At 36.3% G+C, this 26,784-nt stretch overlaps 1 protein-coding gene across 1 annotated transcript in view; it reads left to right on the forward strand.

Annotated features, from left to right (window-relative positions):
* LOC116718293 (leucine-rich repeat-containing protein 4C-like) overlaps positions 1-19,547 on the forward strand; it is a 49,015-nt gene extending 29,468 nt beyond the window's left edge. The window contains exon 2 of the mRNA XM_032560106.1: positions 14,363-19,547. Within this exon, the coding sequence (XP_032415997.1) occupies positions 14,390-16,285 (1,896 nt within the window). The 5' untranslated portion in view covers positions 14,363-14,389 and the 3' untranslated portion in view covers positions 16,286-19,547. The remainder of the gene's footprint in view (positions 1-14,362) is intronic.
* The last annotated feature ends 7,237 nt before the right edge of the window (positions 19,548-26,784 follow it).

Here is a 26,784-nt window from a genome sequence, read left to right on the forward strand (position 1 = left end):
GACTTTTCTACGATTTTCTGGAACTGTGCTGCTGCGATAAAAATGAATTTATTTAAAGTCTTCTTGCACATCGTCACCAAGGGTGCTGATGAATGTGGTCGGGACTGTATAACAAACATGGACAAAAAAAAATGAAACATGTTTTAATAGGAAATAAACACCACCAGAACTTATTAGCTTGCCAGCTAAGACTTTTTGTCATGAACAAGTAATGACAAAAAATGGACTACCTACTGTGTGCTGTCAACACTGGCTACACATAATCAATCAGCTATTAGCAGAGAGAAAACTAGCCCAGTCCTCTGTGCAGCACAAGCTCAGCTAGTCTGTACACCAGCTGGCTCGCGATATGATAAAATGCTCTACCTTTTCTACCATCAAAATAAGTCTTAATGATCATCTAGGTCTTGCTCATGCAGCAAAAATACAACAAATATGTGCACTCGAAGAACAATGGTACAGCAAATGCTGATGTTTTGTCTTCCTCTTCTTAGAATTGGGGCTTTATGGCAAAATGTGTGCACAGTGTGAAAGCAGCTTTTAGGAAATTATAGGCTTCCACTTGCATTTACTTTTGATTTCTGATTGATTTTATAACAATTTCCCACTAAGCATCATGCATTCACTGCTGATTAATCGAAGCAGATTATCAGAGAGAGCAGAAAGGGGAGGGGGCAAAAGTGGAGAGAGAGAGGAAAAAAGGAAAATTAAAATCACTTCAGTGAGAAAACATCTGCTCTTCGGCTTTCATTTATTGAGTCCAAATTTATTGGATGGTGGTTATTTTTAAACAGACCTTAAGCTTCTCCTCACCGGGATAATTATAGCAATCTGGACAAAGGGAATTTAATTTTAAGCTGTAAGTTACTGCAATAGAATAGAAGAGTTGCTTAATGATTGCAGTATTGTGTACCACAATTTTGCACATATGGATGAAAACATATATCACATTGAAAAACGTTGTTCGGAATAAACCATTGCAACTCCGAGACAGTAATAGGTACCTGTGGTTGGTGGTTAACCATAAGAGAATATGAGGCCCATGGCAGGTATATACTTAAAGTGAAATGGTGAGAAGTACCCATTATTCTCTTGTTCAATATACAGGCCCAGGTGAATAAGCTGTCTGTATAATGGGACATCTTTATAAGCTGCTTCTTGTTCCAGTTGAAGTAAAGGTCTACTAGCTGCTTTTGTGTTGCAAATTTATTTTGAAAATATTCAGAAAAAGTTGTAACCACAAAATATAAGCACTTGTAACAAGCAAGCAGCTTTAGTCCTGTCCTTGAGCAAGTCAGCAATTCCCCGTAGACTCACCACCAGCTCCAGGGACATCCTCTGTGAAGATGACCTAACACCCTGCTCTCCCCAGAAAGAGCAAAAAGAGAATTGTATGAGAATCGATTGGAGATTCAGTATTTTTTATATTTTATTCAAGCAGCAACCTTGACCATTAGAGACAGGCATCTGTTCTGTTCATCCGTTCTTTCATGGTGTTTAGTAAGCCTCAATGTCAGTCTTTGCCTCAGTGTTAGAGATACAGATTTTAAAATGTTGTTCTTTAATAGAGCATAAAGGAACTTTGATTATTGTTGGTGTTGCTGGATTATGAGTTCAGTAACAAATTGAAAACAATTTGTTTTAGTTTTTGCTTTAGAAATTGCTAAAGTATAGCAATTGGATCTTTTTAGTAGTGATGTAAAAAAATAAGCAAAGTACTAATTGAGTTTTAATTTATAATTTAAGTTTGAACCTAAATATATGATTTTGCATATGATGAATTGTATGTACAGTACATCATAAGCAAATAAATAAAACAGTTACAGTCAATCCAGTGTGAAAGTTAAAAGGACATAAATGACAAGTGATGAGAGTTTGGAATTTCTTTGACATGTGACTGGTATTAAAATGCTAAGGCCCAATTTCAAAGAGTCAAATTACAAAGTCAAACTTTGTTTGAATCATGTTGGATATACAGGATATACAACTGAAGGTAACAGTTACCCTTTAAGATTCTCCTAAAGTATTTCCGTATATATTTTTTTACATATATCACAATGATTCAGGTGTTCTCAGGCTGGCAAAGTTAACATTTTTTCTGTAAATGTAATAACAGTCAGTATAATGAAACATTTAATCAGAACATTACATTTTTTTCCCCAAAATTTAGGTTTTTTTGTTCCCCCATGTGAATTTGAAAACTAAAGTTTGACTTTTTATATTTAATTTAGAGTAACTGGAGCATTCCCCCCTCTCCCCCAAGTGGCCTTTCAGCCCATATTGGTACAGACCTCCTTTCACTGCGAATATTGGCATTCTCCATCAGCTTCAAACAGCTTTTGCTTCTTTTCCGGGTTTTTTTCTCCACACACATTTTGAACCTATCTCTTTTCTGATCAGTATGATGGCAGGACATTCCCAGGCTGTTTTTTACTTGCAGGTAATTGTTTGAACAGATGGACATGGCACCATCAGGCATCTGGAAATGGATTCCAAGCATGATTCAGACTCATTGAGCTCCACAGTTCACTTCCTGACACTGTACCTGATTTCTTTTGATTCTTCCTTGATGTCACAAAAAGGCCGAGCAAAAAGCAGTGATTGTGGCTTTCTGAAAGAAAGATATGTAGCTTTAAAGCATACCCAGAGGTGTACTAGATTGTACTGAACTGTTGTGAATTAGCCTATTAGACCCTTACAACGCCAAGGTTAACAAGATCATTAGTGTTCTCATTATTCTGGCAGTTAGCAAGTAGAAATATCTTTTTAATCCTAATTGATCTCAAAACGAAAAACTTTAACTTAGTTTAATGTCAGACAGTGGGAAAAATGGTATGTGTTTTAGCTGTATAACAACTTTCTACTGTGACTGTGATCGTAACTTGGTTGCGTCTTCAGAATAAAGACCCACATTTTTCTTTCTCCTTGAATAGTGTGTTTGCTGGTAATGTGTTCCCTGACTCTATAGTTTTGTTCCTGTGGTGAAATCCGCAGAAATCCCCTGTAGCAAAGTAATTTTAGTACTGTCAGAATACATTTTCTCTATGTTCTCTTGTTTAACAATTTGAGTGGTTTGAGGGGTTGCAGAGTCCTCTACATGGTCGAAGATCTTCCTCATCAACATGTAACCTCTCACATGATCCACCTCGAAGCGCTTGGCCAGTAAAGTCATCTCAAAAACACTCTCTAAGCTATTTAAATTCTTTTGGAAAAAAAGGAACACAGACACATTCACCAAATGTAGTAAAAAAAACTAAGTCAACCAATCACAGCTGCTATGATGCAGCGTTATTATTTCTCCATCTATAAGATTGACATTACCACTGAAAATGTAAAGATCCCATTTTAGGTGTATTCTAAACAGAAGAATAAACTCAGCTGTCATGAAGGGTTATTACATTCTGCTTTTGGAAAGATAATACTAACATGGTTAGTATCAAGATATAGATAAACTACATGGGTAGTTTCCCATCACTAATATGACAGTACAGTTCAACAGTATAGTTTAACTATATGACAGTATAATTAAATTCGACCAAAGAGTTGAAATAAAAATCTGTCAGGATAACTCAGCCTATTAGTGAGAGCAAAACTATTTTTGAATGCTGTTTGGACATTGGAAAAAAAAAAAAGTGAATTTTGTTAGGGGTCCTATATGAACATGTCCACAATTTATGGTAGAATGAAATGAGGGGTGAATAATCACCTCAGGTAGTGGTAGCAGCAAAAGCATTGTCCCAGTGATTATTCTTATTGAAGGAACTCAATTTATTTGCTCATGTGCGCTCCAGCACTCACCCATACGCCATTAGATTTGAATCATGACCACAACAAATAATGCCAAATGCAAAATGAAATAAACTTCCTCCATAGGGTGGTAAGACTTTGCCTTAAATCTAAATTAGTGAACTATTCTGAGCAGAGCTCTCTGCATGGTTCAGTCAAATGTCCAGGAATCCCCCTGGACAACTTTATTTAGATATTCTGAGAGTGTAACACTGGGAGAGGACCGTAAGGAAGACTCAGAACTTACAGAAAGAAATATACATTTTCTCTAACCTGAGGTCTCAGGATCCTCCATGCACTGCTGAGGAAGGTCGCAAGTAAGAGAGATGTCTGGGTTTCCTTCTTAGACCTGTTAAATCGCTTAAAGAGATGGATGGATGGAAGGACTTTAAAGTTCTGACCTAAATCAATGAGAAAAGTTGTGAAAAACCTGATGTGAACTGTTTTGGCATTGAAGTAATTTTATTGGTGGAATACATAAAATAAATAATTGAAATTACCTTCTGAGTTTCTTAGTCGATTTTGTTAAACTTCAATTCTATAATCATTGATTTTCGCACTTATACCGTCTATGGGTTTTTATATGTTATGAAAGAATAGCACAAAAGAACCTATTTCTATGTACCATGCTAGTGTTTGATTACTTCAATTTGTTTTAAATGCATTATTTAGTACATCATATTATTCTTTCATTTCCAAAAATAGATATCTAGTCACAGGTGCACACAGTCTACACAGTCTACTCTTTATGGGATCTCTCTGATTACAGGCAACATGCTTTTTAGACGATTCTGTAGAGGCCAATTCATTTGAGGAAAAGCCATTATCTGTACAGCAGCAGTGCTGCCTCATAGCTTTCATCTTGGACATTTCGTAAAACTCTAAACATGATTATGAGTGCTGCAGTCTGGCCTCAGAGTGCATACAGATTTAAGTCTGACTAGAAGTCTGAGTACTAAAATTATTCACCCATGTTGAATCAGAGCAGCAACATATTTTTTTTCCCCCTTTATTTTTAAAGCTATCCATCCACCCTTTCTCTAAACCTGCTTATCCTTAAAGACTCATGGGAGGGCTGGTGCCTATCTCAGAGGTCAGAGATAGGTCATCAGCTCATCATAGGGCAACACACACATACACACACATGAACTCATACAGTACCTAAAGGCACTTTAGAATAACCTATTAACCTAACAACTATATTTTTGGACTGTGGGAGGAAGCTCAAGTACCTGAGAAAACCCACGTATTCACAAGAACATGCAAACATGCTATGCATTTGTGCTTCAGTTATCAGTTTGACAACTAAGGAAAGTGAGAGCTTAGTTTTTCTCTTTAAGCCAGTGCGTTTAGTTGAAAATGTAAGAAAACTTTTTCAAGTTTGAAAATGTAAAAATTATTCTGTTGGTATAGAAAAGTCCATTTGAGGAGTTAAAATGTCACTACATCTTTATTTTTTCCTTAATTCTGACTTACGAAATACATATAGGAATCATATCTAATTATCTGAATTTAAATGCAATATTTTCCCATTATAACATATATTTAAATATTTTAAAACAAAGATTTTTTCTATTTTTATGCAAAAATATAAACATATATTTCATATATATGTTTATATATATAAAAGGGATTGCCCAGTGCCCAGTATACTGCCCAATATATAGGAATGTCCAGTGTCCTGCTTCTTAGGAAAATAATTTTAAATGCAAAAAATAGGTATATATACAGTATATATATATATATATATATATAATATATGAAAATTACTGAAAAAAATATTTCTATAACTGTACAGTATTTCAACAAATTTGTAATTAGTTCAAAGGGAAAAAAGACATCTATACAGCCAGTATAGATGTACTATACTATACTATACTTTTTTTGCTAGAAAAAAATTCTGTCAAAATATTCTGATAGTAATTTGATTTCTCAGTTATAAAGAAGTGATTGAGGTGAAAAATTTAATTTCAACTTTAAATTTAAAATACAAATTTTGTTTAGCTGCTTTTGACCGTGTATCAGAAATCACAATCTGACTCCATCATAACAACTACAGTACAACATCTGAATAACCTATCACCAGGACAAGATCCATGGGAAGGATTTCATGAGAGGTAGCAGCTTCTCTTATGGGCACCAATATTAAACAAAAGAATAAATGACTTCATGCGTATGATGTCATTTGGTGTCAGTATTCTTTCACCCCAAGTGTGAGTGCAAAAGCTGCAGGAAAAGCAGCTGCCTGAAACTTCTGCTTTAAGTCAATTTGCAAACTAGAATGGCTGGAATGCATTGGCAAATAGCTGTGACTGAACAGAGGACACTTCAGTGAACTAATCCCTTCAAGCACTCCGCATTTTGGAGGGAGTAGCATTCTGCCAAGTCTGGCCATTGAAGCTACTGTGCTATTTTGTCATATTTAATGCAACACAGTTTTGTCATCCAGCACTAACACTGGAAACCAGCATCTTGGTTTTGCAGCTGTATGACCGTGTTTATTCTTACTATGATGCCACAGACAGGCAGAGATTTCAGAAATGTTGAAAAATTGCAAATTGACTCAGTTATAATCCCTGGTCACAAAATCTTTAAATTTGCTTGTGTTGAATTGTTAAAAGATCATCCCCACCTTCCACATCTTGTAAAAAGTAATAATTTTAGTTGATCATAAAGTGAAGAAGAAAACGCTGAGATGTGAAATCTAAGTAAACATTTAAAAATCCATTTGTCAAATAAACATGATGAGATACATTCTCAACTCTCGTATTAAATCAACGATGTGTCAAACTAGTGTAAATAGACTGTATAAAGGATGTGTGTATTATTCACCCAGTGCTGTGTATTCTCACCTTCCTAACCTCACATACTTTTTCATCTTGCCTATTTATAACAGAGGCTTTGTGTGTTTCTCGCACGTTACCATTGTGGTTGCTAGCAGTGTTCCTCAGCTTTCTGAATGCTAAAAACAAATTGTTTTACAGTACAGTGTTAGTTTATACAGTATGTGTGGAGCCAATCAACAAGATTGTCACTACTGGCTGAGTCATACTAACATACTGCATGGTGCCATGTTTTCATTTAGTTTAATGAGCCTAAACTCCACTATGATGCCCTTCCACTTACAGTTTGCCAATCCTGCAAATCTCTTTTTTGAAGCTCAGTCATGGGAGCAGATTGGTGGGCCAGAGAAGTGACACGAATACTAAGTGCACCCTCGCATTCAGCCAGTCTGCCACCCAGGGCATCCTGTCTTAATCCCTTTGCAGAGACTAGACAGAGCCTTTGCAAAGTGCATTTGAACATGGAGGTCCCTGCAGATTATTTAGCCTTTGCAATTATCATAATGGAGGCACCATAAGATGGTACGTGAATAGGAACTGAATTAACACTTGAAAGGTGTCTCTTTACCCTCTTGCTCTGTCTCCCTTCTGTGCTGCCCAATTGCAACTAATAAAGGCACAAAAGTAAAAGTACACATAATAACTATGTTCAAAGTATACTGCCTTGATCAGAAAAAGCATTTTCCCCCTATTTGCCAGAAAAGATTTTTTTAAAAAGAAGGTAAAATGTTTGACTTATTAGTTTGTCATCAAATTGTAGATTTTTGGAATATCCCAAAACTCTGTAGTCTGATTTTAAAGGAGTCGATAATTTATTATTTATTTATTTTTTCTCCAGTGAATCACAAAGTGTCTTGCAAAAATATTTATACCACTTTTTTCTTGTTTTCTCACCTTGCAAACAGAAACTCCTTTATAATTGATATGTGTTATAACTGAGAAAAAAACACAAAGTTCAGCATAAGCTTGAATGAAAGAAATTATATATTTACATAATGGAAATCTGAAAAGTGTTGTGCAAATGTGGATGTTAGCCTCCCTGAGTCAATACTTGGTATTATGTAGGTGAATATAAGATTCTAAGCCTTACCATAAATTCCTAATTGGATTTGGTTCTGAAATTTGACTAGACCATTCAAAAACATGAACATGTTTTACTCCAACCGATCCACTATGGCCCAGTCTTTATTTTTAGGAACCCCTCACCTCATTCTCCACTTCTCCAGTTTCACTGTCCCTGCTGAAGAAAAACCTTTGCATGATGCTTCCACAACCACAACTGACAATCATGTGTTCAGATCGATGTGGAATGTTAGTTGTCTGCCGCATGTTTTATTTTGCTCTCATCTATCGTCTGTGACCGTCAGTGATGTCTCTGAGATGTCCAAAACTTGAGTTATTGTTTAACCTTCCTCATACCTGTATGCCAAACTGTTCTGGTTTGATCACTGGTCCTTGTGATGCTGTTTCTTCACCAGCATTCTCTATTAAACTGCACTTATGATTTAGGTGTCCTGTCAATGCAGCTTGTCATTGACAGGACAGATTTTGTTTAGCGGCATCAGAGTAAAGCAAGCTGAATACAAATGCACACTAGACATTTTTTGTGTAAAAACTGCATACAAAAACTGCAGCGTATCTTTCCTTTGCTTCCTTTGTGTTAGCTTATGACATTCATCCATCCATCTACTGTCTATATATCCTGCTCCTATAACACTTATGTTGTAGGAGCATCATACAGCCTTTGAGGGCAACACAGAGATACACCGAACAAACAGCCATGTGCGTACTCATACGCAAGGACAATTAAGACAGACTCATAAACCTCAAACAGTCATATTTTTAGACTGTGGAAGGAAAACAGAACCTACTCTTGCACAAGGGGAAGATGCAAATTTTTACGCCATGCAGCAAGACCCCAGGCAGAAATTCAAACCTAGGACCTTCTTGCTGCAGAGCAGCAGTTCAAACAACTGCTCCACCATGCAGCCCAGGCTGACATTGAAGTTTAATAAAAAAAAAAAATTTTATTGATTTTTTATTGCAATGTAAAAATGTTAAAAAAATTTAGGGACATTTTCACAAAGCAATATGCAAAATTTTAGCAGAGTTAGACAGCTTAAAAACTGTATTTTTGTTAGAAAAATCTTAACTCAATGAGTTTTTAAAACTAAGACCTAAAATAAATGCTAATATAACAATGTTCAAAGTCTTAGATTTTATTTTTTTTATTTTTCAATAGTTAGAAAAAATTAAAATCCATATTCATTTCACAAATACATGGAAAACCGGAATTTAATAAAGGCATTCACCGTGACAAGTGTCTATGAAATAAAGTTGCTTGCTTGTTGATAATTGTATCCCAGCTCTCATCAGATAAGACAATGAATACAAATAAAGTCTTCAGTCCATTTTTAGGCATAATAACTGATGCTAAATTGAAAACTGTCTATACTGTTGCTTTTGGAGCAGCCAGTTATTGTCCATCTGGCTCTAATTCCAGATGGCAAATTGATTGCTCTCAAATCTGTTCATTTTTAATCAAATAGCTTTCATTCAAATCTGAGGAAAATGAATTTGGTTTTCTAAATACTCAAGAGATTTTGAAGAAAACAATTGTGCTCTCATCAATCGCTGCTGTTTAACCTTTGCCTTTTCTGAAAGCTCCCAAGGTTTAGACCAGGGCAGAGGGTCAAGTGTACCACCTCTGTTGGGTCATTACCTGGTCTTGTTTTGTAAAATGATAAAACAAAGCACTCTAGAAATATATAGAAGAAACGTCACATTAAAAAATGAAAATATACACGGCTACACATGCTGTGATTGTACCTATTATTGGGCTTTGCAGATTTTACAGATTTATATAACAATCAGAACCAAAACCAATTTAAATCAACATCAAATATGTACTAAGCAATGAATTAGCTGAATAGGCTGTTACTGCATTGCTCCACAAGTTTACTGGCCTAGTTTCTGTTTCCTAGCCTGCATATTTACTGTCAACACAAAGCAACCTATTTGTAAGATGCCTTAGATTTTTTCCCCATACTTTTGCCCCTTATAAAAAGCAATAAATCAAGACTGCTTTGAAAACATAAATGAACTGCTGGCATATATGTTCAAGCATTCAACTTTAATAAATCAGGGTATGGTCTTATTCCTGCACCTCATAGCTACAAAAAGGCTTTTTTTAACCATTATTTTTATTTTTATTTTTTTAAGCACCAACGGTATTCAGGCAGCATTTTGTTTCTATCAAAAACCAAGAGAAATGTATAACAAGATGTAATTTATATATTTTTTTTCTTTTGCTGTTTTTAAACAGTCCAGATCTGAAACAGTGAGAGTAAATCTTATAAGACCTTACAAATTCTGCCAAAGGTAGTATTATCCGTGGCATCGGAATGATGAAAACCTGGATCTATTATGTACTGGCTTAAGACAGTGTTACTGTGCAGTTCTCCAAGGGTGCTGATTTACTTTCATCATCTTGAAAAAGAAAAGTGTTTAAGCTGCTGCCACTTTCACAAAACAGAATTAATTTTAGGTTACTCATTCCTATTTTTCATGGTATTTCATCAAAAAAAGCTAGCATTTCACACACCAGATACAAACAGCATTATAGCAACACTATTATGTGTTTATCTCGACTCCAGTAAATGAAAGCAGTGCTTTGCCACAGAGAAGACAGAACCACCAGCCACTCTTAAAAAAAATATCAAAATGGCTTTTAGTTCTGGTTTTTAAAGCGGCCGACCAAACTAATCTACACAATGGAGTTAAGTGGCTGATAAAAATTATGTCCAGATTAAATGGCTAGTGAAAAACAACAGATGTGACTAGCACAACCACTCTAAGCATGACACAGAATTTTGCATGTGACAGCTGGCAAGCAACTTTACCCTGGTTATAGACAGGCATAGCTTAGAAATGGCCTCTGTAAAAAAAAAACACACAAAAAAAAACCCCTGAACTGCATAAATGCCCAGACAAAAAATAGATGTTGTTTCTTAAAGCTATGTTATTGAAATAATTTTAATAATGCCAGATCTTATTAAAGAATCTCATACTGATAAGTCAGCAACACCCAGCAGCTTCTTGTGGCAGATTTATTTCCCACACACCCAAGCACTCTGAGCACTGTTGCCAAGATGGAGCAGAACTGCACAGTGGATAGTGAAACACAGATAGTTTCAGTGTCCATCATGTCACAAAATGTGTTGGACTGCTAATAAAGTTGGTTTCTTAACAAAATAAGTGCTGGTGGAATCCTAACTCTATTATGTATTCTCTGTTGTGCACCTGTTCGTTGGTGGAACTGTGCCATAGAGTTCTGGATTTTCAAGTTTAAGTGGTCATTATTGAGATATTATATAAAATCAGTTAATGTTCACATCATAAAAATGTAATTGTAAACATAAACACAATTAGAAAAACAGTCCTGTCCTTCCGAGTCTTTTAAGCTGCAATCCAAAATAAGACTGGTCTCAGTGTAATTAAATTAAAAGAAATAATTAAATTCTTAGTTATTTACCAGCTTCTTGATTTAAGTACCTAGGAAAATAACTGAGAATTTAAAACAAGCTTTAAAAGACAGACAGCAGGCAGAACGATAAATCATTTCATAATCAGCATTTACAAAAGAAAAAGTGCTTTAACTTAGTATCAAGATAATATAAGATGGCCTGCTGCTTTCTATGCTTGTGCTGTTTAGCCGTATGCCCGGTATATGCAAATATATTCACAGCAGTCAAGATTTATGATAATTTCAAACACTGATACATCAGACTTGTCATTTATCCGTATATCTGTGTGGTGCTTTGTCTGCAGCCAGGTCTCCACAGACCCAGATGGCCTGTGAGGTTATAACATCACCCCAACGAGGTTGAAAAGCAGACATGCAACAAACGTATGCAAATGTAATGAATCAGTAATGTGTTGAATCAATTAGCAGGATGGTACTCAGCTCATCAGACATCCTCCGCAGTAGCCGGGAACCTATTTGTCTTTTATTGTAGGTCTCGCCAGATTCCGTACCACTTCATATTTAACACTCTTTTCAATTTTATATTCATATAATTAACTGGAAATTATCTGCAATTGTCTAATCAACAACCCAAGCCTATTTATTTTTATTGCATTATGATCTCTTCTATTCTGCTGTCCTATGTAAAGGGGGACCAATTTGAAAACAAATATGTATTTTATTAGTAGAAATATGCACTGTAATAAATAGGTAGTGGAAAGGAGTTCTGTGAAAACAATATTTTTACTTTCTGAGAATCCCTGTCCTCTAAACATGAAACTATTTAGTCTGATTCTACAAATGCAAATTCAAATGCTTGTGTTTGTCACTGGGTTGGTCTAATCCTGTTGCTCATAAAAGATTCCAAATTCCCCTTAGTACCCAGAGGGAAAATGCTAAACATGTGAACAAGTTTGTGCAAATATCAAAATCAAAATGTGACTGCAAAGCAAGTAATACATAATGCAACATTTTGTGCTTTTTGTTTCATCCTAAAAGATTTATTATCTTCACAAGTTGGATTTGTGCAGAATAGATTTAGAATGCCACATCTCATTTTTATACAATGAGAAGATGAAACCGATTTTTTTCTTTCAATGTGTTAGGCTCCTCAGTTCCTCAAAGGAGGGCTTTACATGCTTTTGTGCCAAACTTGCTGCAATGCTGTGTTGGAATATCCAAGTTAGCGCATCTTGCTAGTTGAAAACGATGCATTGCTCTCTTTTAAGGGATTTAACAGTGGCAATAATTTTAATAATCTGACATTTTAATTTAAAAGATCTGAATTATAGATCTTACAGCCTCCTTGTTTCGCTTGATAGAATGCGTTTCCTTTCACCTTCCCAACTAACTCATTATAACCATTGAATTTGGCAAGTCCCAGCACTGACAGACACAAAGCTGCTGGTGCAGCAGCTGAAAAGTGAGGGTGGGTGTTTTTATGTTACTGGCAGGATTTTAGATGTAAGCATTTACTGCTTGCAGTGGCTCTGAACACATGTTGAGCACAGCTAGATGGAAATTAATCCATGCAGTGTTGCATCAACAAAGGAGGGATTTTTTTTTTCCTTTTTATGATATATATTCCATTTCTGCATGTAATGAGGCATTAAATGCACTATGAATACGGCATGTGGCCAAAGCTTAATTTACTCTTGGAGTGGTTGCAAGGCTCATCCCTTTTAGCATTTCAGTGGATTTGCAAACTGATATGTTTTATTGGCAGCAGATAATCACTGTCAGTGTGTTTGCCATGTCTGACATTTTCTTCTCTTTGGTGGCAGTGCAGGGTTTGTTGTAATTCCAGCCAGACAAAATGAGCTCCAGCCAGTGGGAGGTCTTATTCGATCTGATTCCCCTGCAGAGGCATGTCTCTCTGCAGCCTCGTTCCATCACGAGTATTGTGGCAGCCTTGTTGGTGCAAAATCAAGGCATCTAGCCTCATTTCTTCTGATTAAGTCAGCCCCTCACCCTCAGTGGTGAGCATTTCCACCTCAGTTAACAATTTTTACAGTTTAGAAAACACCTGTCATAATACACTGGTGTTTCTCTGCTTGTGGGCTGACAGAAAGAGATGATTAACAGATAACAGAAAAACCCAGTAGGACCCAGTACATGTTGTTAATTTTTAAATAATACATTTACTTTGTGATACAGAGTGTGCCCTGCTCTTGGCAAAGACAGTAACTGCACTGCAGAGTGTGAATTACTTAACAGCACATCTTGACAGAGCCTTGTCACATTTTACACTTTTAGCACCTATATATGTTTTTTGTAAGGAATGTATAGATTTATTTGTAGGTTGTTATCTTTAAATGTAAAAAACAAGGAGTAGCAGAGACATCAGCACTGCTGAATGTAAGTGAGATGTACAGGCTGTGCTCTATGTGTATGATTTTCTGGGTTTATTTTTATTATAAGCATTTTCACACATATTCCTGGACCTGTTGGTTGAATTGACTCATCAATCTCAATATGATTTGATTCTGAAATAGCAGACTAAGGTTTTTTTTCCATATTGTGCTTTGATTTAGTATATGAATTCAGATTATTAATAACAATATCAGCTACCTTTGAAAAAAAAGATTAGGTCATTTGTTATGGATGTGGAGCAAAAAATTAACAAAATAGCTGTCAAGGTGAACAAAACTATAAATCAAAGAAAAAAAATCAAAAAGTCAGTAAGCTGACCATAGACATGCTTTTTTACGCTAAAGACTTCTGTATGTTGTTGCATGTTACCTTATAAAAGTTGAAATTAATTTTCTCCTAAACCCCTTAATATGCAGAGGAATCCCCACATTCCATTTGTTCATTGTATTTTCAGGGGTGAGGGTTATTAACCATTAGTGTTTGTAAAATATTTTTTAAAATCATGGATAAATTATTGATTGGCCTTCAGATATTTCTCAGTGTTTGTGTTTTAATAAATGTACACAAAAGACATAACCAAGTTTTACAATTTTTTGACATGATGATTTCCACATTTTCTACTTGACTTTTTAAAACATCTCCTTTATATCATCAGGAAAATAAAACATATGTAAGACGTAACTGTACTTGATGGATGTCAATTGAGCAAGTTTGTCTTAATGACATTAATGACAAAAGAAGTGTTTTTTCCCCTTTCATTAAATTCAACACAATCAATAGTCTTCTACCAATAGTAAATGAGTGTTTTTTTCTTTTTTTCTTCTCTTTCTTACAGGGAAGCCTAACACCAGATGAACTATGAATGTGGAACACAATGATCTACTCCCTCCAACGCCAGACAATGAGAGGTCGTAGGCTGAAGGGGGCACTGTCCAACCCCCTTTTTGTGGTGCTTTTGGCTCTTCAGATACTGGTGGTGGCTGGACTAGTTCGTGCTCAGACCTGTCCTTCTGTCTGCTCATGTAGTAATCAGTTCAGCAAAGTCATCTGCACACGTCGTGGTCTACGGGATGTCCCAGATGGCATTTCTACCAATACTCGGTACCTGAATCTTCAGGATAACCTGATTCAGGTGATCAAGGTAGACAGTTTCAAGCATCTACGCCATCTGGAGATTTTGCAACTCAGCAAGAATCATATCCGCAGCATTGAAATTGGTGCTTTTAATGGGCTGGCAAGTCTGAACACATTAGAACTCTTTGATAATCGACTTACAACAATTCCCAATGGAGCGTTTGAGTACTTGTCCAAACTTAAAGAACTCTGGCTACGAAACAATCCCATTGAAAGTATACCATCTTATGCCTTCAACCGGGTTCCTTCACTTCGAAGGCTAGATCTAGGGGAGCTCAAACGTCTCTCTTACATTTCTGATGGAGCTTTTAAGGACTTGACCAACCTGCGCTATCTGAACTTGGGAATGTGCAACCTCAAAGAGATCCCTAACATCTTACCTTTAATTAGGCTCGAAGAGCTAGAAATGTCGGGAAACCAGTTGTCTGTCATTAAGCCCAGCTCATTTACAGGTTTAGTGAGCCTTCAAAAGCTGTGGATGATGCATGCCCAGATCCAAACCATTGAGAGAAATTCCTTTGATGATCTTCAGTCACTAGTGGAACTCAACCTGGCTCACAACAACCTGACCTTTTTGCCACATGACCTCTTTACACCATTGCATCGTCTGGAAAGAGTGCACCTCCATCACAACCCTTGGAACTGCAACTGTGATATTTTGTGGCTCAGCTGGTGGCTTAAGGAAACTGTGCCTGCCAATACCAGTTGCTGTGCTCGTTGTCATTCTCCTTCAACCTTTAGAGGTCGTTATATTGGGGAACTGGACCACAGCTACTTCCAGTGTGATGTTCCTGTTATTGTTGAGCCCCCCAGTGACCTGAATGTGACAGAAGGCATGGGTGCTGAACTTAAATGTCGTACAAGTTCGCTGACATCCATCAGCTGGCTCACACCAAATGGCTCTTTGATAACACATGGGGCTTATAAGGTACGGTTGTCCGTACTCAATGATGGAACATTAAATTTTACCAGCGTAACAATGCAGGACACTGGAACTTACACTTGTATGGTCAGCAACACAGCAGGAAACATTACTGCTTCTGCAGTCCTTAATGTCACTGCAGTGGAAAACAATGGAGTTACCTATTTTACCACAGTCACTGTGGAAACCATTGAGACCCCCGTGGATGACAGTCAAACACCACTACCCCCATACGGCTGGGTACCATCCTCTACTACAAAAGGTATGCCCGTTTTAACAAGGACCACAGAACGGACTTACACCATACCAATTCTTAATGGAGATGGAGAAGGAGCTCTCAATGGTCTGGATGAGGTGATGAAAACCACCAAGATTATCATTGGCTGTTTCGTAGCCATTACACTCATGGCCGCTGTTCTGCTGGTTATTTTCTACAAGATGAGGAAGCAGCATAACCAACAGGACCCTGATGGTCCTGCCTCCTCCATGGAGGTCATTACTGTTGAAGAAGAGCTTGCAGGTGTTGCTGCTATGGAGAGACACCTATCGCTCCCCCCACTGGAGCACTACAACCACTACAACACGTACAAGAGCACTTATCATCACCCTCCAATGCTCAGTACCATACACAGCTCGGCTACACAAGAACCTTTACTGATTCAAGCTTGTTCAAAAGACAATGTCCAAGAAACCCAAATCTGACCTTAAGATTGACTACATATCCAGTATTGCCAGTCTACAACTGGAATACAATGGACCAAAACTTAAAAAAAAAAAAAATAATAAAATGCCGTTGACTTGACAGTTGATCTTGACGGCACTCAATCAGTGTTTGGCAAAGAGACAACTTGAAACTTTGAAAAGGGTCTTTACAAAAGCAAAAGTTATTTATTAAAAATGTCTAGTGGCTAAATGAAAAAAAAAACAGTTTGTGATAGCTTTTTAGCTCATTTTTTCTCTCTTTCTCTCTGTGTGATACTGCTCAAGGGAAAGAATGGTTTATTAAATGTGAATCTGAGCTGGATGATATGCAGCTTGTGAAACTACAGCAGATTTTGGCCTAGTGTGCAAATATTTCTGATTCCATTAACCTGTTATTTGTTGAAGGACATTGCTGTGTCCAAAATGGAGGAAGCTTACAAGACATCAAACAAAACAACTGCGGTGTTATTTTCCTAACCATCATATTCCAGCTGTCACTCACGATGAGATTAGATCTTTTAATGACACAGCTCTGGTTTATATCACCGTGGAACCAGCATGCCTGCAGAGCAAAGCTGCCAAATGAGTAAATGTGCATTTCCCCTGTGGCTCCTAAACAACAGCCATACATCCTTTGCTTTAATTAAGATTAAGGTCTCGCTCCCACTCTGCCTCCTCACATTTCTCTAGACTTCATACCCTTAATCATTTCCCTTCTGTTCCTCCTCTGTTCTTTTATCGCTAAATTATCCATTTTCCCTGGTCAACATTTGCCCTGTTTTCACTCTTCTGGTTGGTGTGATTGCCTTTCTGTCATTGAGCTTTGGCATGTTCTTCACCCCGTTCTCATCTCTCATTTGTCTTGCTTTGTCTGCATACGTGTGCTGCACAACGACAAAATGTTTCTTAGGAAAATGAAGGGTAGCATAAGGTTGTGGTCTGCAGCCTCCCTGTTAACCTGGTAATGATCTACATCCACTCGGTGTCGCGCCACCTTGCCGTCACCCCAGGGTCACACGAGCTCAGGCACTGATAGTCCATCTGTTAGTTCGGATAAAAAGGCAAATGAGGCTGGTTTGTAATGTAGTGTGACCCTGTCAGACAAACAGGGGCAGCATAGTCAGTGAAGCAGCTAGGAACCTGCAACAAACTAAGAAAAGTTGTGTTATAGCTCATTAATCTGTATCAGCAGTTCATTTCCGGACTAATGGAGGAAAGCTGATAAGAAAACAGCATGAGACTTTGTGGCTGACATCTTACAGAGGGTAGAGGGCTTTGATATTGACGCGACCCCTGCTCAGTCTCATTTTTGGCCGAGGAAAAACTCACAGACACTTTGATGTCACACCATTTATAGACCATCAAAACATTGTCTCTCCCCGTGTCTATTTACATGCTGCGGTTTTCATTTAGTCTTAGTAGAATAGGAGGCTTAAGGAAGTGGATAATAGGAGAGAAAAGGAAAGAGCAATGTTTGGGGTAGAGGCGAGAGGCGAGCAGTCATGGGGGGGCAGGGGGGGGCTCTTATCAACAGTGGTCATGAAAGGTCTTCAAACACTGATATTGCACATATGATGGGGGAGAAGTAAAAAATAGATAAGAAATAAGGAGGCAAACTAGCCATCAGCCTGTCGCCATGGAAACAGTGACCTTGTGTGGAGAGTAAGAGGAGGTAGACATGCCTTTTGCTTTGGTCTCTGTACAACAAGCATATTTTAATTTCCCACTGGCAAATTCACAATTTGGGCCAATTATTAACTAACCTGGCTTAATGGAATGTGCATTTACAGCTGGGTTTGGTGGGATTTGACACACAGTACATTGTACTAAGAACATGGGTTGTAGTGTTACTCATTGTTATTTCCAAACATATCATGTCAGAATAGCAAAAAAAAAATCCTTGATGTCCAGTCACAAACTTGAAATTTCTGGGAATTTTCCAAAAAGGTAGGCTCAAAATTATTCATATAGTTGGCAGAATTGATTCAAAAATAATTTCTTAACTCAACCAACATGTTTTTGCTGAGAGGAGCTAATGAACATTCTGGACTGATCCAAGAGGAGTCTCTATTGGAACAAAATACTGGAAAGGTACTTTTGGAACTTATTGCCAAACATGAATAATCAAAAAAACACCAGTAGCTGGTCAATGGTTATTAGAGGAATTTTAATTGCTGCAATGCCAATAAAGGTTTTTCCATTAATTATTAAAAATAGTATTTTTTTCTTTAATTAAGGAAAGATATATTTTTTAAAATATGCCCCTTGAAAAATGTCTTACTATTGTTTGGGGAATTTTTTATTTATTTATTTTTCATTTATGTCTAAGAAAATTTCTGAATTAAATAATTTGAAATCTTTTTGCCAGGAGCATAAATAACTTTGAGCTGTATGACTACGTGTTCTTGGATTTTACACTATAATAATAACTCAAAAAGAAGTAAAATTAGCAGTTTTTGCCTTTGCAGGCACTCCAGATGTAAATGCATGTCAGGCCTGAGTAGCTGAACCAGGAACTACTCATTGCAGCTCTTCACTTTGGAGGACAAGAATGGTGCTCGTCAGAGTAAGGACAACAAGTAAACCATTCTTTCCCTTTTCACTCTTTTCTTTTATCAAATGCTCAATTCCTTTTCAATGCTTTTGGTGGATTAATGATTCAATGTTGATGCTGGCTACTGTAAAAAAAAAAAAAAAAGGTTCAGATTTTTTATCTATATTTGGAGCTTGTGAGTTTTTTTCAGAATGAATGGAAAATCTGTGTATTGGTAGGTGCTTTTGGCAGGATGGCTTATCTAGAAAGATATTTGATTGCTGGGATGGAATTGAATGAAGACTGTCGAGCAGAATGTTGGACTCGACATACCAGCAGACTAAGTTTGTTTTTTGCGCAAACCCCCAGCCAAGGTGATCAAATTCTTGTGTGTAATTCTGCCAACTGTCCATATATGGGGAGGGTTATCGTGTGTGGGGACATCTCTCATTTTTTGGAGAGGAAAATCATCACATGGCTAAATTTCTACAGAAAAAAAAGTATTTTCAAAAACATAATGCAAAAAAAAAAAATCTTATGCTCATAATTTTACATGTGCTCCAAGTTGTTAAAAAAAGACAAAAAGCAAAACAAAAACCAGAAAAAAAAGAGTGCTTGTATGGAGTCCAAATAATTTCACTAAGGATGATGTTCAATATTGATACCTGAGATTGTAGTTCATACTGTACATGAATACAAATAAAAAACGGCAATTCTCTTTTTTCTATAGAGTTGGCATGGATCATTAACAAAGATGACAATCAGAGCTTCCTTTTGCAATGTGTTTGTGTTGTTCATGTATCGACATTTGTGCTAAGAAAACTAAACAGAAAAGTGTGACTTATTTCAAGAAGACAAATTAAAGAAGGCAAGTAAATCTTTCCAAGAGAAACAGAAAATACCCATTTTCACCCACATACTGGGATATTTTAGAATATTTATAGACTCAAAATAAATTTATAAATCTTCAGTGAAAGTAAAAATGTATTGCTTTAAAAAAAAAAAAAAAAAAAAAAAAACTAGCATGCATCTAATTTTGACAGGACCATCTCCCCAAATGGCACATAGTTGCTCTGGGTCAAAAATGCTTTTGAAACTGTTTCACTGCTGTCACAAAGTACTTATAAAATGGTTGCCCAGCAAAATTAAGCAAATGGAGTTGGCTTCATTCAGATGCTACTGGGATAAATGGCTGGCCCTGCACACAGTCAATTCCAATACTTTAATTGATTAATTAGCCTGTAATGATTCATCAAGGCTAAATAAAATTAAGTCAAATTCAATAAAAAATGAAAGGTAAGTTAAAAATGAATGAATCATACTTTTTCTCCACAGAGGACATGCTAATAATCTACATTTTTTTTTATCAGTATGATGTACGTAGGTTCAACACAAACTAGGACTACATCCTTGTTAGTGCAATAACAATGATATTTGTCAGTACAAATTCTACCGTTTGGCATTTCCTAGTTAAATTTTAGATGCTGGATGACTGTGGAACATAAAGTACCGTAAACACACAGCTACACATCAAATGTCAGCCAAACACAAAGCAGCCTGCAGATGAAAGGAAAGAGATATTCATAGGGGGAAAAAAATCCCAACTGAAAAACACATGTTGTTCATTGACTGAACAACATAGCTTAATAAAAGCCCAGTTAAAGTTTGTTAATTAGCAGCATACTACATGGTGGTTTATTTTTAGTTTGATATCATCCTCTGACTACACACCAGACTTTTACTGATTTCTCCTTCTTTTTCTAATGTATTTAATGTTAGATTGATTTCTTTGAGCACTGTTGAGAGGTCAGTGTCTTAGAAGCAGCAAGACCACAATCATTGTGATCATAATTTGCAGTATAAGTGGGAATTTGATTCAAGAAACCAAGCTATATGCTGCTCAGAGCAGGAGGAAATGAACAGGTAATTATAATAGTTCAAATTGACTATTTTAAAGATTTTATACCTGTTTGATATAATTCTGTAACTAATCTTAAAGCATCAACAATGTAATTGTTATCTAATTGAATTAATTACCTTAAAAATTAGAAGAGATTGAAGTGCTGGTTAGTGAGATGAAATAACTTCTAAATCTGCTGATCAGCAGCCTGATACATGAAGGTCTAAACATTGGTGTCCGTGAAGGTGAGTGATATGAACTTAAACAACAAACACACATTCCATTCACTGCAATTTTCAGTACAGCCACAGAGGTGAAAATAGTAAAAAAAAAAAAAAAAAAAGGGGATTTCTTTCCTGGAAATCCATCTTTTTTTGTGTCCTTGGGATCCCGGCAAAAATAAATGATCAAACTTGAGAAAATAGCCTGTGTCCATCACTCTATTTGTTAAAATCAAGCATCATTGCAGTTTTTTTTTCTTCTGCTCACTGTCTAACTCAGAATTTCCTATTTCTGCAGTGTTTTTGGCACCACCCTTTGAATGACAATATTAATGTCATTGTTAGGATGCACAGTCAGTGGTCACAAAAATCTATGCATCCACTACTTATCTAGCGAAAATAAACCTGGTTTTCAAAAATATTCAATTACACAATTAATTAATGACTTATGAAGATGCAGTACTTACTTCATTACATATGTCCAGGTCAGTTTGGATAGTTTTTTTTTTCCCCCATAATAAATTACATCATAATTTCTAAACTACTTTTTGTATTTGTTAAAGTTATTTTGGATGATATTAAAATTAGTTTTATGATCCCAAGAATTTATGTTGACAAAAAGCAAAAACAAAAGAATTATGTCAGAGGAAAATACTTTTTTCACAGTCCTGTTGTTGTAAAGCTGTAATCTGGTTTGCTCTATAAATATCCTCACCATTAGTTCTGCCTGCTTATTTACAGCTTTTCTGCTTGACTACATTGTTAATTTCACCTGCTGAGGTCATGGTGAATGCATGTGCTAAAACATAAAAAATTAAATAAATAAAAATGTAATTAAAGATTGTACCTTTTCACACATTTTCCTAAGCCGCACTACAATGTATGCACATGTGACAATCTTCTTTTATCGAGACAAAATCCCATTTCTTAAGCTGAAATCAATTTAGTTCTTTTGTTACATTTAACCACTACTTCATTTCAATGATTTATTCAGTAATAGAATTTTGCCATTTGTTTAGTGTATTTGACAAAAGTTAAAATACACCTTATTATCAAACAAGTTACTCTGATTTCCATGCCTGTTCAGTAATACGCTTGTGGACATCCTGAATAAAGTGCTCTACTGAAGGTGTTGAGTTGTAGATGAAAGGCAGGGGAGTTAAAGAGTCCACCAACAAGCTGTGAAACAGATGGTTTAAGACTTGACTGCTGTTGTTCATAATCCTGTATCTAGTAACCCCTATTACACATGTGAAAGGTGGACAGCTAGAGAAGAGGTCAGGCTGCCTACCAGTGGCATGCAAAATCTGATGAATGTCAGTGAGGAAGGGAGTACAACAGTGGCTTGTGTTTTTGAATGCTAAGTAGCCATGATTGCACAGGGGGCATGTATGAAGCATTTTTAGAGAAGCAGCGTAAGCTCAGTTCCTCATCACTCTTAAACACCAGGAAACAGGTCACATTGCTTAACATACTATGCGCTATAGTTACGTGCATAAAATTCAGCATAATTGACTCTTAAATTAGAGATGAGGTAGCATGGAGCAGCACTGCAAGCCCTAGGCTATTTTTTTTTAATTCCCACATGAGAAATCTTAAAGTTTAGTGAATAGCATTGACACAATCTTATACCAAAATTGAACAACCTTGCGAAAAAGTCAAATCTGTAATATGTTAAATCTCACAATCATTACCTCAAGTACTGTACATGTGATTTTTTTTCTTTTTTAGTCATGAGCAATCTCAATAATGAAGTAAATAAGAAGCCCTTCATGGTGACTCAACAATCCTGATGTAATTGGGTCGATTGTGAATGTTCTCAGAAAGAATCGCTCTAAATTCATGTTCTGTTTTAACTATAATTGACTCAGATTCAGAAAGGGGATATCCGGGGTGGAGGAGGCTGATTTAATGCGTGGATTATTTGCAGACCACATTAGGCAAAACTAGGTCAATTAGCAAATTAAGAACTTAGGGAAGCTCTGTTCAGAACATGCATGTTTGCTGATGTAAACTGACATATAACAGCATGACCGTGCATGCATTAATAAAATCCGTGCATCTATGTGTTGATTTTAGCTGAATGCCAATTTATCTACTGACAACTGTTAGCAGAAATACAGCCCCCATGCTCCTGACAATTCAACAGATAACAAAACTGTGCTAGTAGCAAAGTTTTTGAAAATATTGTAACTCGGAGCCAGCTAGAACAGAAGTCTGGATGGTTAAGCAGTCATAGTCATATTTTAAAGTTCAAACTGTTTCCCTTTAATAGCTCTGGTTTTATTCTCTCTACTGAAAACAGGTGTTAAAGAGACATACAGCAACAGAGTGTAACCTTACTTAAGCATACTAGATTAATTTGTTCAATCTATTTCAATGAGGTGAGTATTTATAGCCCCTGTATTTTTTTACATTTTATTACATCACAAGCTCTGTAAGGTGAATATCCATTCCAGTCTAAAGTGTTTTTGCTGTCTCTAACAGGTTTTCTTTCAAGAATGCTCTGTATTTAGTCTCATCCATCTTAGGGTATCAGAATTAAAGATGCTGCATACAAAAGCATGTCACTTTTAAATTAACATTTTTGAAGAAGAAAAGAACACATCTCACTCCTTCCTTGCAATAATGCATTACTTACTGTTGATCTAAACAAAAAATCTCATTGAATTACTTTGATGTATGAGTTTGTAACATGACAACGTGGTTAAAATGAAAGTGGTTTTACTACGTTTGTTTGGCACTGTAAAATGATAAAGACTCCTTGCAACAGCTATTTAGTATGTGATAGCGTGGGAGGAAGCATAAACATTTTAAGATAATTATGCACACCCACACTGAATGACATTGTTAGGACAATACTAGTTTCTTGATGAAATATGGTGAAACACATCACTGAAAAGAAAACGACAACAAAACAATCTAAACATAACATGACTTGTTTTTTCCATTTTCCTAGATAATTTGTCTACAAAAACAAAACTGAATGTTAAAATAAACAGTTAATAGTAGTATCATGAAGCAACGTTGCTACAGTTGACATCATAGGGAGCCAGTTTGTAACAGCTGTAGGCCAAGTGTTTAAATTCAGTTTCCAGGCTGTGATGGCTTCCTCTTTTTGCATTTTGGCATCTCTCACAGTTTTGGCAGCTTTTGTGCTTAGAGTAGCATCAGACATTTGCCTGCAATGACTGGATAAGAAAAAAGGGCCAAATAACTTGTAACGTTATGGGTAGAAAAAGAAGAGGAAATATTTATGTGGTTTCAGTGCCCACTACTGTGTGTATTCTGCTCGGGATACGTTTCATCTTTAAAATATAAGAATGATTTCTGGAATGGTTTATTGCAGCATCTACCAGATGAACAGAAGTAGAGCAAATTAGAGGCTGCAACATTTAAATTTTTTGTGCACAAACAAAATGCTGCTATCAATACTAAATATGTTTTCTGGTTCAGAGTCACTTGAGACTGACCAAATGAAGAGTATGAAAAGACGTAGATATTGACACATACAGAATAGTTTTCATAATGGACTACATTATGTGGAGTCTACACTTTAACATGGCTGTGGCATATAAGAGAAATGGTTCCAAGTTGTCTTGGCAACAGCTATTCTTGTGTTAATTTTACTTTACTTTCTGCTGGATGACTGGTGCATACACAGGAAAAAATGGCACAAAAAGTAAAGTCAGTTACACACTTACATTCACCATGTGAGCTGCAAATCCTTTATTTTGTTACATCCAGTGTTGCCCATTTAGCTCAGAAAAAGACTAGTATGTGTACAAATGCACTGCAGGAGCAAATCTGGCAAGGTAAGCACCACTGAATATACAATGTACCTATTAAATTTTGTAGGATCTGTAAACAGGTTAAAATAAAATGAAATCCAAAGAAAAGACACCAATTACATTCTCCATCCAACCTATTTGCTATCTTTTTCTCTTCCCATGCAGACAAAACCATGAATATCTAAACTAAAAGTGAATACCCTTTCACTTCTTTGCGCTGATTGTCAAAGCTTGCATTTAGATAAGCTTGAGCAAAGCATTTGTCATTGAATCCTTTCATTTTGTGAGGAAGCAGAAAAAAATTTAGTTTAAGCTAACTGGTGCTGACAAATTAGAAGTGAGTTTAACATAACAAAATTGACACATTTCATGGAGGGTAAACTGCCACAGGACCTGACAGGTGCTGGTGACAAATTAGGCTGTCATGCTGCATATCAAATGTGTACAGACAAACCAAAATGCCTATTTATTTTGGACTAAGGTATGCTATGTAAGTGTATAGTGCAGTGTTAGAATATCAAAAGAAGAACCTAAATCACTCTTATTGCCTAAAGAAAATCAATTAATTAATTCAAAGAACATTTGGAGATTTTATCTTTTTTGTATCAGCGCCAACTAAACACTGAATTATTCCAGTGCTGGGCAAGTAGAAGTAGGCAATCTGATTACACCCTTGTGGATTTTGTGACACTTAAGACTATATCTGACATTTTGATGATTCATTAACAGCTGTTATTTGCAGGCATGGATAAATGGTAGTGACTATATGAGTGTGGGATTGAGAGTCCTGCACAGGTGGTAGGAATTAGTATTTTGTTTCAGTGGAAACTGTTGTGGGCTTGGATGCACCAGACGTGTCTTATGCTAAACAGGTGGTTACCTGTGTTGCCAGATATGGCTGGCAGTGCCCCTGAAATTACCTGCCCTTTTCCAAGCTTTGATGAGCTGGCAGCAGACAGCCTTGCTGTGCAGTTGTTCAAGTGACCAGTTGCTTCTTCAGTCTGGCACTTGCAATATGACCGAGCTAATCTAGCAGTACAAAGCACCACATTGGTCCAACTGTTTATGATGTGGTAATAACAAATGTGAAATTGAATATTACACATTAGTATGTTTACGATGTTTTACTATATATGATGTGTCTTAGTTGAGGAATACAGGATAAGCAAAAAGTCTGCAGTAAATGTCATGGTGGAAGCAGAAAAAATTTTAACATTTATTGGGAAATTGCATAGATTGTGAAGGAACATCCTATTGCAGGTGTAATACCCATGATTGTAGCATTGTGGTAGAATGTAAGGAAAAGAAACAAGATTCTACATGTCCAGTAGTGATGTGGCGGCCAAAAAACAATTTTAATCTAACTGGGAGATGTTAGGATTGGTGAATGAAACGGAAACACAATGTACTACTGGAAAAGCATTATTTCTATGAAATGTAACATCCTTCAATTAATACAAAATAGTATTCCATGTAAGAAATAACTAACACATGATTCTCTAATGTTTTACCAGAGCCAGATATCTAAAATACCTAACTTGACCCTGTCTGAGATTCTTCAAAATGAATCAAAACACTTGAACAACCTTCTGCTCGTTGAAAGACAAAAAGAATGCTTAAAATTGTCAGAACCTGTTCAAAACCTGACAGGCAGCTGGTATTCAGATGAGCTGTGATAGGAACTCTTCCAAATCTGGAGCTATCTCACAGCAGGTGCGAAGGAGAATTGTGGATTAAAGGAAAACCATGAATATGACAGAAAGCCACTGGCACTCTGGATGTCAAAAATAACAAACATAAAAATAAATGTGGTAGCAGTCTAGCAGAATAAATATTTTTAGTTGTATTTGGATTTTTTGGACACACACTCTGACATTTCACCTGTTATCGACACTATAATGTGGTATCAACATAACAAATTATGTTGAACACATGAATACAGGAAATACCATTGTTTGGCTATGTTATCTATCTGATATTTTTAAAATTTAGATGGCATTTTTTTACTATACCTTCAATTTTTTATTCTTACAAAGAGAACATGAGCAAACCCA

The sequence above is a fragment of the Xiphophorus hellerii genome, chromosome 4 (assembly GCF_003331165.1).
Source record: "Xiphophorus hellerii strain 12219 chromosome 4, Xiphophorus_hellerii-4.1, whole genome shotgun sequence".
Classification (NCBI taxonomy): Eukaryota; Metazoa; Chordata; class Actinopteri; order Cyprinodontiformes; family Poeciliidae; genus Xiphophorus; species Xiphophorus hellerii.